Here is a 13,623-nt window from a genome sequence, read left to right as displayed (position 1 = left end):
GTCAGTCTCTCCTCAACTTAGCCAAGAAAGACTGGCCTACATAGCATTTATATTAGCCCTCTGATTACAATGAAGAGCAAGACGTGCGGCTCTGTCCTGGGCCAGCCGCAGCTTAACTAGGTCTTTCTTTACAACACTTGAGCACATGACTGGACATAAATTCAAGATAAGGCAAAAAACCCTGCATGACTTGCTTTTTGGAGTGTGGTGTCAAATAAGCAGAGCATCTCTTTATTATGGACATGCTTACAATTTTGAATCTTTAGGTGTTGAACATGAGTTTACAATCTAAGGTCACACCAAGTAATTTAGTCTCCTCAACTTGATCGACAGCCACAACATTCATTACCAGATCGGGCTGAGGTGTAGAGTTTAGGGAATGATGTGTGTCAAATACAATGGCCTTAGTTTTAGAGATGTTCAGGACCAGTTAATTACTGGCCACCCATTCCAAAACTGACTGCAACTCCTTGTTAAGGGTTTCATAGCAGCCGTTTGATGCAGGTAGTGTTCTGCATTCAGGTCCTCTCTCCTGAACTAGTGTTGATTCATAACGCCATCAACAGGAGCAAACCTACCTTGAAGACTGTTGGAAGAACAATGTACACTTGTTTGGGGTATCGTGCTGTTCAGTACAAACGACCACACAACATAGCAAAACGTTTAATGAACTGAACGCACCCTTTTCCTTAGAACAAGAAAAGGAAAGTTCTACTGAGCAACAATGACATTGTAAGTTCTTTTTTTTTTAAGACCGTTGTACAAGTCTCAGGAAGATATTAATATTAATCTAAATCGAGCAATTTCATTTTTAGAAATTCCAGAAAAATTGCTGATTATGGCTTTAAGACAAAATTACCATTGCAAAAAAAGGTCACACAAAAGGGTCTCTTTGCAAACTTTATTTTCCTTTCCAGACAGAGAATGCACAGACAATCAGCGAGGATGATAAATGCAATGACTACATTTAGATATCCAGGTTTGTAAACAATGTATCAAATTAAAAACCAAACAACCATGGACCTTCATATTATTATTTTGTATTTGCTGCTCCTAGTCCAGTAAAGAGATTATGGTAATCTAAATGGTGGCTAGACACTTGTAACCATCTCTATTGCATGAAAAATTGATTGTTAAAAGAATATAGCAACATTATAGCAGGCACCTATTCAGCCGATGAAGTACATATTTCTATCTTTTTTTTCTCATGTTGAAAAACTGACTATGAAAAATTAATTAACATTGTTCTAAAACACAAAAGCTCTACCAATAGGCTCAGCAGGCCCTAAAGAATTCCTCATCGCTACAGTTGATCTGTTTATTTAAAAAATAAACGAACAAAACATTTGACTAGTCTTTTTCATTTACATTTTTCTATACAAAAGCAGAGAAACAATTACATCCAAAACATTTTCCTGTTCCATTTAACTCATGCCTCATGCATGATTCGATCCAATCAAGTACATTAGTTTAATGTGATTGACGATGATTCACAGCCAATAAGACAAGACGATGGATGTCACACAGTGACAGGATAAATGGAGGTTGCACATTTCAATGTGATCCAGCAGGTGAAGCAGCCAGGCTGGCTAGCTTAGCACTCGAGCAGCAGACAGCCAATGGAATGTCAGGAGGCGACGGCAAGCACAGAATTATGGTAAAGAAAACCCAAATGGGCCACTTTTGGCACAGTCGGCGTGGTGTCTTATCACATACACCCATTTAACCAAAAATATACAACTAATGATTGTTAAAAAAAAACGAATCAAAGGAACATCTGATATCCTTATAGTTATACGGTTTGATTACAAGTCGAATATCAATTACACAAGTGCAAAGTGTGCTAATTTGAACATATTCAAATATATAGACAAAGCATATTTTTAGCAGTGATAAGAAGGCCATTGTCATGCTTGTTCTTTTCCAGATTGTCAGAGAACAATTTCAAAAATACACAGGAAAATGTATTATTTGATACAAGTACTTTCTTATAAACCGATTTGGGAGGAATGATACACAACACAGTATCCAAACATCTCAGGGTTTAACAATAACAGTGACACTCTTTAGATTTATGATGCTGAAAACAGTCTCAACTTGGGTCTTTTGGTAAGGTAACTAGTGTAACCCCCATGTAATAAGCACAAAGTTAAATATACTTAATTCGCTCTCAATCTAATTGACTTCTGACTTTTCCCGATTGCGATGGGGGTAATCAAGACTTACAGTAACCCATTTAAAAATAAGAAAATACCACAACACAATGCATGGGTCATGTATTTGGCTACAAAAACAAGCTAGTGCCCTCAATGGAGTAAACGCAAAGCAACAGGTTTCTTCGACACAGAAGAAAATACTATTCTTAAATTCACATAGGACTTAGGGCATGCAAAGTTTCATTTTGTAAAATGTCAGATTTTTGTTTACAGACTATCAGTCCTACAAATGCAGTTGGGCAATATTTATTGGTTCTTAATATATATCTAGGTAATCCAACTTTTTTCTCCCACATCATTTTAGAGGTAGACTCAGCGCTATGAATCAGTACCGCAGATATTGAGATGAGCGAGATGAGCGAGATGCAAGACTGCTCTCCAATAGTCACACAGAGTATCTGAGCATGTGCTCAGGTGCACTTTACACCGCTATAACGTGGTAGCTACAGGACCAAAACAGTGGAGAACTTGAGGCCCGTGCTTTAACACTCTTAGTTGTTGTGGAAATTGACATAATATTCTGTTTACTTTGTGCGTCGCTGAGTCTACATTTAACATCGGTCTTGAACACGCATAATGAAATGAAACTGACTGGAGCCTACATCCGAGTGAGTACCTAAAGTCGTTTTTCTTTCGTAGCACTATGTAGCATTATGGGTACCTTCAATACCCCCAATGCTTCTCAAATCAGCCATAAAAACAAGACAAAAAATATATATAAATATGGAGACTGCTGCAAATGAACACAGACATTATAATTAGACACGCAATCGCTCTTTTAAGGTTGGGGTAGTAGCGTTCACATTTTTGGCAAAATGCATAGCTAAGCTGTGGTTCAATAGTTTTGCAGAGCAACAGGGCGAAGACCTTCAATACAGACCTGTTGACTCATGCAATGCCTGTGGACAAATTTGGGCTTTAGCACCACTTTCCTTTAACACTTCCGAGTCTATGGACTAGCTAGCTCCTAGCTACTCTATTACAGTGTGTTCATTGGCAAAGCCACCACAATGGACTTGGCTTGGCACAGCTTTAAACAGTAAATGTTGATACACAGCGGGACAGATTTCACAAGTTTACGATGGATGGGGGCAATGGGAAGGCACCACAGGTGCACTAAGCAAGTAAAATGGGACAAGCCACAGGGTTGATAACAGATAAAGGGAGTGGGAACGACATAAGACGACACACTGCACAGGGTTATGATGGATGAGCAGAGGGCTGCTGGGCCATGACAACTTCCTCTCTGTAGGGGAGCGCCCTGCACCGGTGGGAAGCAGTCTGGAGAATTCTCCAGGTTAGGAGGTGGATACTTTATCCATCTTGAGGAACTCAAAGGTAGTGGAGCACACCTGCTGATACTGAGGCGAGCCGCCGATATGTGAACTTATCTTGTCAACAAATGTATTTAGACCAATTGGAATGTGACATTCCTTTTGATTTGCTATAATGGTTTTCAGAGGAATGGGGAGAGTAATCAAAGTGTTACTTGCATAAGCTAGTCTCCGAAAGGAAGGTGGCCTTATCAATATCAACTAAAGAGGTGTTTGTTGGTGAGAGTAACCTTGAGGTGTACCTTCAGTACAGCATCTAAGCTACATGAGAAGGAGCATAGGATAGAACCTAGGAGCTGAAAGGAATAACTCAATGGGACAGAGAAAGGGAACAGAATGGGGGGGATATGTATAAGCCACTGCTTTGATCTACGGAATGGAGAGGCACAGGGAGCATGAATGAGAGCTCGATCACTATGCATGCAGGACACTGGACCACCACAGAACAAACAAAGCACTTTTTAAAGGCCAAAAAGCACAAGTACCGACACACAACCCCACATTCGCCTTCCCTCGTACCAACCGACCCCACCCTCCACCGCTAGAAGCCAAAGTCAAAAACGATCTGGTCTTCGAAGATGGCAATGAGCAGCATGATGGAGAAACCGGTGAGCAGGCCAAGGTTCTGCAGGACAAAGTGGCCCAGCTGACAGCGCTTGTGTTCCTCGCTGTCGCCGTGGAGCATCTCTGGTAACTAGAGAGGGAGCAAAAGGTCACAATGTAGTCAGACACCATACAGGAGAATTAAGAGGGGACTACACTGTATTAACGGTAGACACTAGATAGAGGTCATTCAACTGTACTGGACTTCGACATTAGGTCAGGTGTTACCAAACCTTTTATGCCCGTGATGCCATTTTGATTTTAGACAACCATCAAGGGATGTCACCATTTTACAGTATTTGTCAATTTCTTCTTATACAAGTTTATTGGTGGTCCGTAAACAAACTGAAAAGGTGCTTACCACCATCTACTGTGCTGGGATGTGTTTAGTCTGAACGGGCATAAAGCCAAGGTTTGGTCATTTCATGCCACCTGGAGTGCTGCAATTTGCTCAGGACATAAATAATGAATTGGCTGGTCCTTCCTGCTAACCATTATGGAATTCTGTATTTAAACCATGAGGTCCCACCCAGTCGACTACTTTAATGGTGAAAGCCTTCAATTGCACTGCCCTTGTTAAAACAGGTTGTGAAATGGTTGTGATTGTTTCACTGTATAACTAACTCACCATGTCTACCAGAGCCACATAGAGGAACATGCCAGCAGTGACGGCGAAGATCCAGCTGGTGACGTTGTGTGTGTACTGGCCCACGGCTGTGCCGATCATCATGCCCACGTAGGCCATGAGGGCAGAGAGTAGGTTATACACAATGGCCTGTTTCACCGACATGCCAGCCTTCAGAAGCACCGCAAAGTCACCTGGAGCCAGAAAAGCACAAGGAGGACCGGGTAAGAATACATGGGCTGGCCAACACGCATGTGATAGTATTCACTCAGTCACTCACCTCACACTTACTGTATGCAACCATTTGATACTCATCGATACCCACAAAATGATGTTACTTACTGATCATCAAGTTTGCCGACGACAAGACGACGGTGGGTCTGATCACTGACGACAATGAGCTTACAGAGAGGAGGTCAGAGACCTGGCAGTGTGGTGCCAGGACAACAACCACTCCATCAACGTCAGCAAGACAACAGGAGCTGATCGTGGCCTACATTGTAGTGGAGCAGGTCGAGAGCTTCACGTTCCTGTGTCCACCACTAAGGACTTAATTTGGTCCTCTCACACCAACACAGTCTTGAAGGCGCAATAGCGCCTCATCCCAATCAGGAGGTTGAAAAGATTTGGCCTGACACCTCAAATCCTCAAAACGTTATACAGTTGCAGCATTGAGAGCATCTTAACTGGCTGCATCACCACTATTTATACAAATGTATGTGGACACCCCTTCAAATTAGTGGATTCAGCTATTTCAGCCACACCTGTTGCTGACGGGTGTATAAAATCTAGCACACAGCAATGCAATCTCCATAGACAAACATTGGCAAAAGAATAACCTTACTGAAGAGCTCAGTGACTTTCAACGTGGGACCGTCATTGGCCAGTTCGCAAAACAAGTCAGTCCGACCAATTTCTGTCCTGCTAGAGCTGCCCTGGTTGACTGGAAGTGTTGTTACTGTGAAGTGGAAATGTCTAGGAGCAACAACGTCCAGAGCAGCGAAGTGGTAAGCCACACAAGTTCACAGAACGGGATGGCCGAGTGCTGAAGCATGTAAAAATCATCGGTCCTCGGTTGCAGCACACACTACAGAGTTCCAAACTGCCTCTGGAAGCAACGTCAGCACAAGAACTGTTCGCCAGGAGCTTTATGAAATAGGTTTCCATGGCCGAGCAGCCTAAGATCACCATACGCAATGCCAAGCTGGAGTGGTGTAAAGCGCGCTGTCATTGGACTGGAGCAGTGGAAGCGCATTCTCCGGACTGAGGAATCACGTTTGTTGACATTTGAAAAGTTTACTGACGAATGATACATTTCCATAAGGCCTGTCATGACAGCAGTCTAAGGCACTGCATCTCAGTGCAAGAGGCATCACTGCAGTCCCTGGTTCGAATCCAGGCTGCATCACATCCAGCCGTGATTGGGAGTCCCATAGGGCGGCACGCAATTGGCCCAGCATTGTCCGGGTTTGACCGTCATTGTAAATGAGAATTTGTTCTTAACTAGTTAATTAAATAAAATCTCACACATAATAACAATAAATTACCTTTGTAAAGCTTTCATTATACAATAATCTCAAAGTGCATAAAAGATAAAATAGAAAAATAGTATAAATATAAATTTTAGGGATGCATGATATGTCGGTGAACATATCGGAATCGGCCGATATTAGTTAAAAATGCCAACATTGGCCGATGTCTAGTTTAACGCCGATGTGCAAAACCAATGTCAAAGTTGTCGTGCATACCTATATAACGTAGGTACATGACATAACGACATTATATACGTGCTATACAGCAGTCCTAGTCCACAATGTCTGCTGTGTGGATCGAGCAGTCAACAAGTCAAGCGTCCGTGTGTGTGCTAAATATTTAACTGTACTAGAATGCTTAAAAGGCCACACACACAGTGCCTTCTGAAAGTATTCATGCCCCTTGACTTTTTCCTCATTTTGTTGTGTTACAGCCTGAATTTAAAATTTATTAAATTGAGATTGTGTGTAGGCCAGTGACAATACCCCATAATGTGAAAGTGGAATTATATTTTTAGAAATTTTTAGAAATGTATTAAGTTGAAATGTCTTCAGTCAAAAAGTATTCAAACCCATTGTTATGGCAAGCCTAAATAAGTTCAAGAGTAAAAATGTGTTTAACAAGTCACATACTATGTTGCATGGACTCTATGTGCAATAATAGTGTCTAACCATTTTTTTAATGACCACCTCATCTCTGTACCCCACACACAATATTCTGTAAGGTCCCTCAGTCTAGCAGGAAATTTCAAACACAAAGGCAGACATTGAATAGCCCTTTGAGCATGGTGAAGTTATTAATTACACTTTGGGTGGTGTATCAGTAAACCCAGTCACTATAAAGATAGACGTGCGTCTTAACTCAGTTGCCAGATGGGAAGGAAACCACTCAGGGATTTCACCATGAGGCTAAGTGTGACTTTAAAACAGTTACAGCGTTTAATGGCTGTGAAGGAATCCGGTACAGATTAAAAATATATAAAAAAAAACATGCATCCTGTTTGCAATAAGGCACTAAAGTACAACTGTAAAACATTTGGCAAAAAAATGTACTTAATGCCCTCAATACAAAGCGTCATGTTCGGGGCAAATCCAACACCGCACATCACTGAGTACTACTTTTCATATTTTCAAGCATGGTGGTGGCTGCATCATGCTATGGGTATGCTTGTCACTGGCAAGGACTATGGCATTTTTCCCCCGGATAAAAATAAACAGAACAGAGCTAAGCACTGGTAAAATCCTAGAAGATAACTTGGTTCAGTCTGCTTTCCAACCCTTTTCACCTTTCAGACAGACAATAACCTAAAACACAAGGCCAAATATACACTGGGGTTGCTTGCTAAGATGACATTGAATGTTCCTGAGTGGCCTAGTTACAGTTTTGACTTAAATCGTCTTAAATCTATGGCAAGACTTGAAAATGGCTGTCTAGCAATGATCAATTACCAACTTGACAGAGCTTGAAGAATTAAAAAAATAATAATGTGCAAATATTGTACAATCCTGGTGTACAAAGCTCTTCGAGACTTACAGCTGTAATCTCTGCCAAAGGAGATTCTAACATGTATTGACAAGGTGCGTATACTTATGTCAATGAGATATTTTTGGATTTAATTTTCAAAATTAGTTACAATTTATAAAAACATGTTTCCACTGTCATTATGGGGCACTGTGTAGATGGGTTAGATTTTTTTTCCCCATTCAATCCATTTTGAATTCAGGGTGTAACAACAAAATGTGAATAAGTCAAGGGGTACGAATACTTTATGAAGGCACTGTATATATGGCTTGAACGTGGCTTGTCAAAGGGTGTGTGGGGGTTAATAGGGAGAGAGTAGGTCTGACAGGTAGGCGGGTCCGATGCCATTCAGCGCTTTGTCGACAAGGCTGATCATTTTAGTCAAATCTTTGAGGAACAGGTAGCCAATGGAGATTAGTAAGGATAGGGCTGATGTGGGCCGACTTTTTTTTGTTTGTTTCAGAATCGTTGCGGCACTCTTTTGGATGAGCTGTAGTTTATGAATTGAATTTGCAGCGCCCTATTCTGGAGAACATGAATGCATGGATACGATTTTCTGCATCAATATGTGAGGAGGGTCTTAGGTGGGAGATGTTCCGTAGGCAATTTTTTTGTTTGTTTTACAGACATGACTAATGTGGGCATTGAAAGAGAGGGCAGGGTCGAATTTCACACTCAAATTAGTGATGACTGATGAGTGATGACACGCTGCAGGAGTTGATGATCTTGTGGGGGGTGCCTATGTGCATTGCCTCGGTCTTGCCATTTGAGTTGTTCTGCATCCAGTTGGACAATGTTGACAGAGCAGATGTGTCAGGCTTGGTTTTAATGTACAACTGTGTGTCGTCTGCATAGCAGTGGAATTGCTGTCTGAAGATCTGACCAAGTGGGAGCATGTAAAGTAGGAAGAGGATAGGTACTAACACAGACCCTTGTGGGAGACAGCAGTTTATGGTGGATTAAAACGGCTTGCGGTTGGAGGTAGGATGAGAACCAGTTAAGGGCAGTCCCACAGATGGCAGTGTGCTCTCGGGGGCACTTCAGTAGAATGGTGTGATTTACTGTGTCAAAAGCAGCAGAGGTGCAGAACAATCAAGATGGTGGGGAATCCTGTATCTTCAGATATGAGCAAGTCATTTACAAACTTCACCAGGGCTGTCTCAGTAGTGTGCATGGTCCTAAAGCCAGACTGGAGAGCCTCAAAGATGGTTAGCACGGAAGTGTGAATGAAACTGAGTTGCACTACTTTCTCCAGGACTTTAAGTAAAAATGGGTAGTTGGAAATAGGCCTGTAGTTTGAGATGAGGATTTGGTCAAGGGATGTTTTGACCAAAGAGGTGACGGTAGCAATTTTGAACAGTGATGGCACCTGCCCAATGTGGAGGGACTTGAACAGGTTGGCTACAAATTGGATGAGACCAACTGAGTTGGAATAGGGGTCACTGGTAGTATACATTATTTGAGGATTTCTAATACAGCAGCAGTTGAAACCAGAGTAAAGTCACTTAGAGGGGGGGAGGTGGATACAACGTCCTTTCGGATGGTGTTGATTTTAGCCTTGAAGAACTCAGATAAATCGGTTGCATTGTTTGGGAGTTGCTGTGGGAGGGCCAGAGTCTATAGGGTGGAGGAGGCGACTGATGGTGGAAAACAAGGTCCTGGGATTTCCTCTGTCGTTGTCCATCATCATGGCAGAGTAGAAGGTGGATCTGGCTGCTTTTAGTGCTTTGCAATAGCAAGCCTGGTTGTCTTTATAGGCCAGTAGGTGGACAATACTTCTCCACAGACACTCTAAACTGCTAACATGGGTCTTTATGCTGCGCAGCTCTTCTGTGAACCATGGGGAAGACACCGGAGGAGACGGCTGCCGTTTTACGATCTCCTAACCAATTGTGCTATTGTGTGTGTGTGTGTTTTCTCGCGTTATTTGTAACTTATTTGTACATAATGTTTCTGCCACCGTGTCTTATGACCAAAAGGAGCTTAAAATCTGACCATTATTCTATCCTCCTGATTCTGGCTTACAAGCAAAAACTAAAGCAGGAAGCACTAGTGACTTGATCAATAAGAAAGTGGTCAGATGAAGCAGATGCTAAGCTACAGGACTGTTTTGCTAGCATACACTGGAAAATGTTCTGGGATTCCTCCGATGGCATTGAGGAGTACACCACATCAGTCATTGGCTTCATCAATAAGTGCGTCGATGATGTCGTCCCCACAGTGACTGTATGTACATAGCCCAACCATGAATTACAGGCAACATCCGCATTGAGCTAAAGGGTAAAGCTGGCGCTTTCAAGGAGCGGGATTCTAACCCGGAAGCTTATAAGAAATCCCGCTATGCCCTCCGACGAACCACCAAACAGGCAAAAAAAAGATCAATACAGGACTAAGTTTGAATCGTACTACACCGGCTCTGACGCTTGTCGGATGTGGCAGGGCTTGCAAACTATTACAGACTACAAATTGAAGCACAGCCACGAGCTTCCCAGTGACACGAGCCTACCAGAAGAGCTAAATTGCTTCGAGGCAAGTAACACAAACATGCATAAGAGCAGCTGGTGTTCGGACAACTGTGAGATCACGCACTCTGTAGCCGATGTGAGTAAGACCTTTAGACAGGTCAACATTCACAAGGCAGCAGGGCCAGATGGATTACAAGGACGTGTACTCTGAGCATGAGCTGACATTTTCAACCTGTCCCTGACGGAGTCTGTAATACCAACATGTTTCAAGCAGAGCACCATAGTCCTTGTGCCCACTCCAGTTCGCATACCGCCCCAACAGATGATGCAATCTCTATTGCACTCAACACTGCCCTTTCCAACCTGGGACGAAAGGAACACCTATGTGAGAATGCTATTCATTGACTAAAGCTCAGCGTTCAACACCATAGTGCCCTCAAAGCTCATCACTAAGCTAAGGACCCTGGGACTAAACACCTCCCTCTGCAACTGGATCCTGGACTTCTTGATGGCCACCCCCAGGTGGTAAGGGTAGGTAACAATACATCCACCACACTGATCCTCAACACGGGGGCCCTCAGTGGTGCGTGCTCAGTCCCCTCCTGTACTCCCTGTTCACTCATGACTGCACGGCCAGGCACGACTCCAACACTATCATTAAGTTTGCCAAAGACCCAACAGTGCTAGGCCTGATCACCGACAATGATGAGACGGCCAGGTCTCTGACCTCCCTATAGGCTGTGTGGTGCCAGGACAACAACCTCCCTCCACGTGATCAAGACAAGAGATGATTGTGGACTACAGGAAAAGGAGGACCGATCATGCACCCATTCTCATCAACGGGGCTGTAGTGGAGCAGGTTTAGAGCTTCAAGTTCCTTGGTGTCCATATCAACAAACGATCATGGTCCAAACACACTAAGACAGTTGTGAAGAGGGCACGACAAAGCCTATTCCCCCTCAGGAGACTGAAAAGATTTGCATGGGTCCGAAGATCCTCAAAAAGGTTCCACAGCTGCACCATTGAGAGCATCCGGACTGGTTGCACTACAGATGGTAGTGCGCACGGCACGTCACTGGGGCCAAGCGTCCTGCCATCTAGGACCTCCACATAAGGCGGTGTCAGAGGATGGCCCTAAAAATGGTCAAAGACTCCAGCCACCCTAGTCATAGACTCTTCTCTCTGCTACCGCACGGCAAGCGGTTCTGGAGTACCAAGTCCAGGTCCAAGAGGCATCTTAACAGCGTCTACCCCCAAGCCACAAGACTCCTGAACAGCTAATCAAAGGGCAACTCAGACCGCTCTTTTATGCTGCTGCTACTCTGTTTATTATCTATGCATAGTCACTTTAATAACTCTACCTACATGTACATATTACCTCAATTACTTCGACTAACGGGTGCCCCCACACATTGTCGCTGTACCGGCACCCCCTGTATATAGCCTCACTATTGTTATTTTACTGCTGCTGTTCAATTATTTGTGACTTATTTTCAATTTTTTTCTTAAAACTTCTTAAAGTATTGTTGGTTAAGGGCTTGTAAGTAAGCATTTCACTAAGGTCTACACCGGTTGTATTTTGCGCACGTGACAAATAAAATGTGATTTGATTTGACAGTTGGAAGGATCCGTCGTCACGCACTCAAAGCCGCCCATCTTGACCGTGTTGCTGTGTGCAATTAACACACCCATCACTGCCAATGAACTTCTCAGCGGGGTGTTAAAGAGCCTGGAGGAGGCATTTGTCTTTGGAGCGACGGGAGAGGAGAGGCTCACTTTTCAAATGCGCTGGCGTCATTTATTAGGAGATGACTGGTCCGAGTGTTGATAGCGTGGGGTGGAGTGAGGGGGTGGCAAGCAGATGCTCCCTTAGGGCCAGTCAATGAAGAATGGAAAAACATTGAATACAATGCATCTTAGGCCTACTCATGTTATAGTAGAACCTATAAAAATCTGCTGCAATACACCTTAAAAAGGAGCATACAATGCCTAGACTATTTTACCCTTAGATGCCCCAGACCAGGGGTCTCTAACCTTTCTAGCACGAGAGCTACTTTTTACACTTTTTTTTCATAGCTTTCAAATAGGCACATTCTTCTCTCCTACAACTCTAGATGCTTCTTCTCTTAATCATCAACAGTTATGATACAAGTTTCTACAGTATACTACAAAATTCTTGACTTTAACAATTGTTAAACATTGAGTGGAGTTGCATTGCTAACAGAATGGCAACATTATCTATTCATTTATTCTATTCTCCTTAAACACATTGTGGTTCATCAAGTAATATTTGAAAGAGTCAGCCAACCGAAACAGCAAGACACTATTAGTTAACAGCAACATGAGGGGGAGCATGTAGACAAATGAATAGTGTTTATTTCTGCTCTAGTCTGGTCTATTCATCACTCAGACTAGAGACGCACACTCAGACGTCATGTCTACGGCAGCAGCCATCATTAGTGTGCAGAGACACTGTCGATCAGCCTATTCCCTCTGCTTGCTACTAACACACAAATAAACAAAAAAAAGCCCTGCTGCATGGGCACAGCACAAGCCATGGCACAGAGGCCAAAGTACTTTTAGAGGTTGAATCAATGTTTTATTGTCCGTGGGGGTTCCTCATCCATCACACCTTTGAGCCACAACGCATCTTGATGACTAGTGGAGTTGAATCTGTCGGTCCTCTCTACCTCAATGAATAGCAGAGTTTCTGTGAATGGTGTGGAGTGTCATGAATGTCAATGCCTTGAGGCATGTGTGTGGCTGCAATTCAATCAATTGCATAAAAAGTTCAATCACAAGGTCTACACTAACAGAGGTGTTAACCGTGTAAAAATATATAGTCTTTGTGTTTCATATGCTCCTGCCTTGATTGAACGTGTAATGAGTAATTGCTGCTGGCCTTGTCATGAAGGGCTCCCTTGCAAAGAGACCTCGGTATCAATGGGACTTACTGCTTCAAAAAAAAGCTTAAATAAAATGTTTTTTAAAAAAACATTAAATTAATATTAATAGATTTCCTTTATTTAGGCTACAATTGACTGGATCAGGGCTAGTGTCTGTTTAACAGATAGTAGGCACTGTGCATTCTCTCCATTGCCCAACACATTGTCCTTGGGGATGGGATAATTATCCAAGGTTTTGAGTCATTTGTGAAATGAGTATTGGCAAAATAATGGATGTTGTTTGTGACGATTGATGGCTCTGAAGCCCTTCTCGGACCGGGAATGGTGTACTTACCCAGTTCGTGAGGCAATTCATGGCAGAACACGGCAACAGATGTACTGATGCCACCGGTAATATTTGCACTGAAGGCAGCACCTGTC

The 13,623-nt window shown here is 43.0% G+C and overlaps 1 protein-coding gene across 1 annotated transcript in view; it reads right to left on the bottom strand.

The window, feature by feature from the left end:
* Window positions 1–887: 887 nt before the first annotated feature.
* Window positions 888–13,623, bottom strand: part of slc39a10 (solute carrier family 39 member 10) — a 62,388-nt gene continuing 49,652 nt past the window's right edge. The window contains exons 10-12 of the mRNA XM_039015117.1: window positions 13,538–13,618; window positions 4,782–4,972; window positions 888–4,244 (exon numbers count right to left, since the gene is read on the bottom strand). Of these exons, the coding sequence (XP_038871045.1) occupies window positions 4,092–4,244; window positions 4,782–4,972; window positions 13,538–13,618 (425 nt within the window). The 3' untranslated portion in view covers window positions 888–4,091. The remainder of the gene's footprint in view (window positions 4,245–4,781; window positions 4,973–13,537; window positions 13,619–13,623) is intronic.

This window comes from Salvelinus namaycush, chromosome 19 (assembly GCF_016432855.1).
Source record: "Salvelinus namaycush isolate Seneca chromosome 19, SaNama_1.0, whole genome shotgun sequence".
Lineage (NCBI taxonomy): Eukaryota > Metazoa > Chordata > Actinopteri > Salmoniformes > Salmonidae > Salvelinus > Salvelinus namaycush.
Note: the sequence above shows the minus strand (reverse complement) of the source record. Positions and strands in the feature narration are given on the sequence as shown.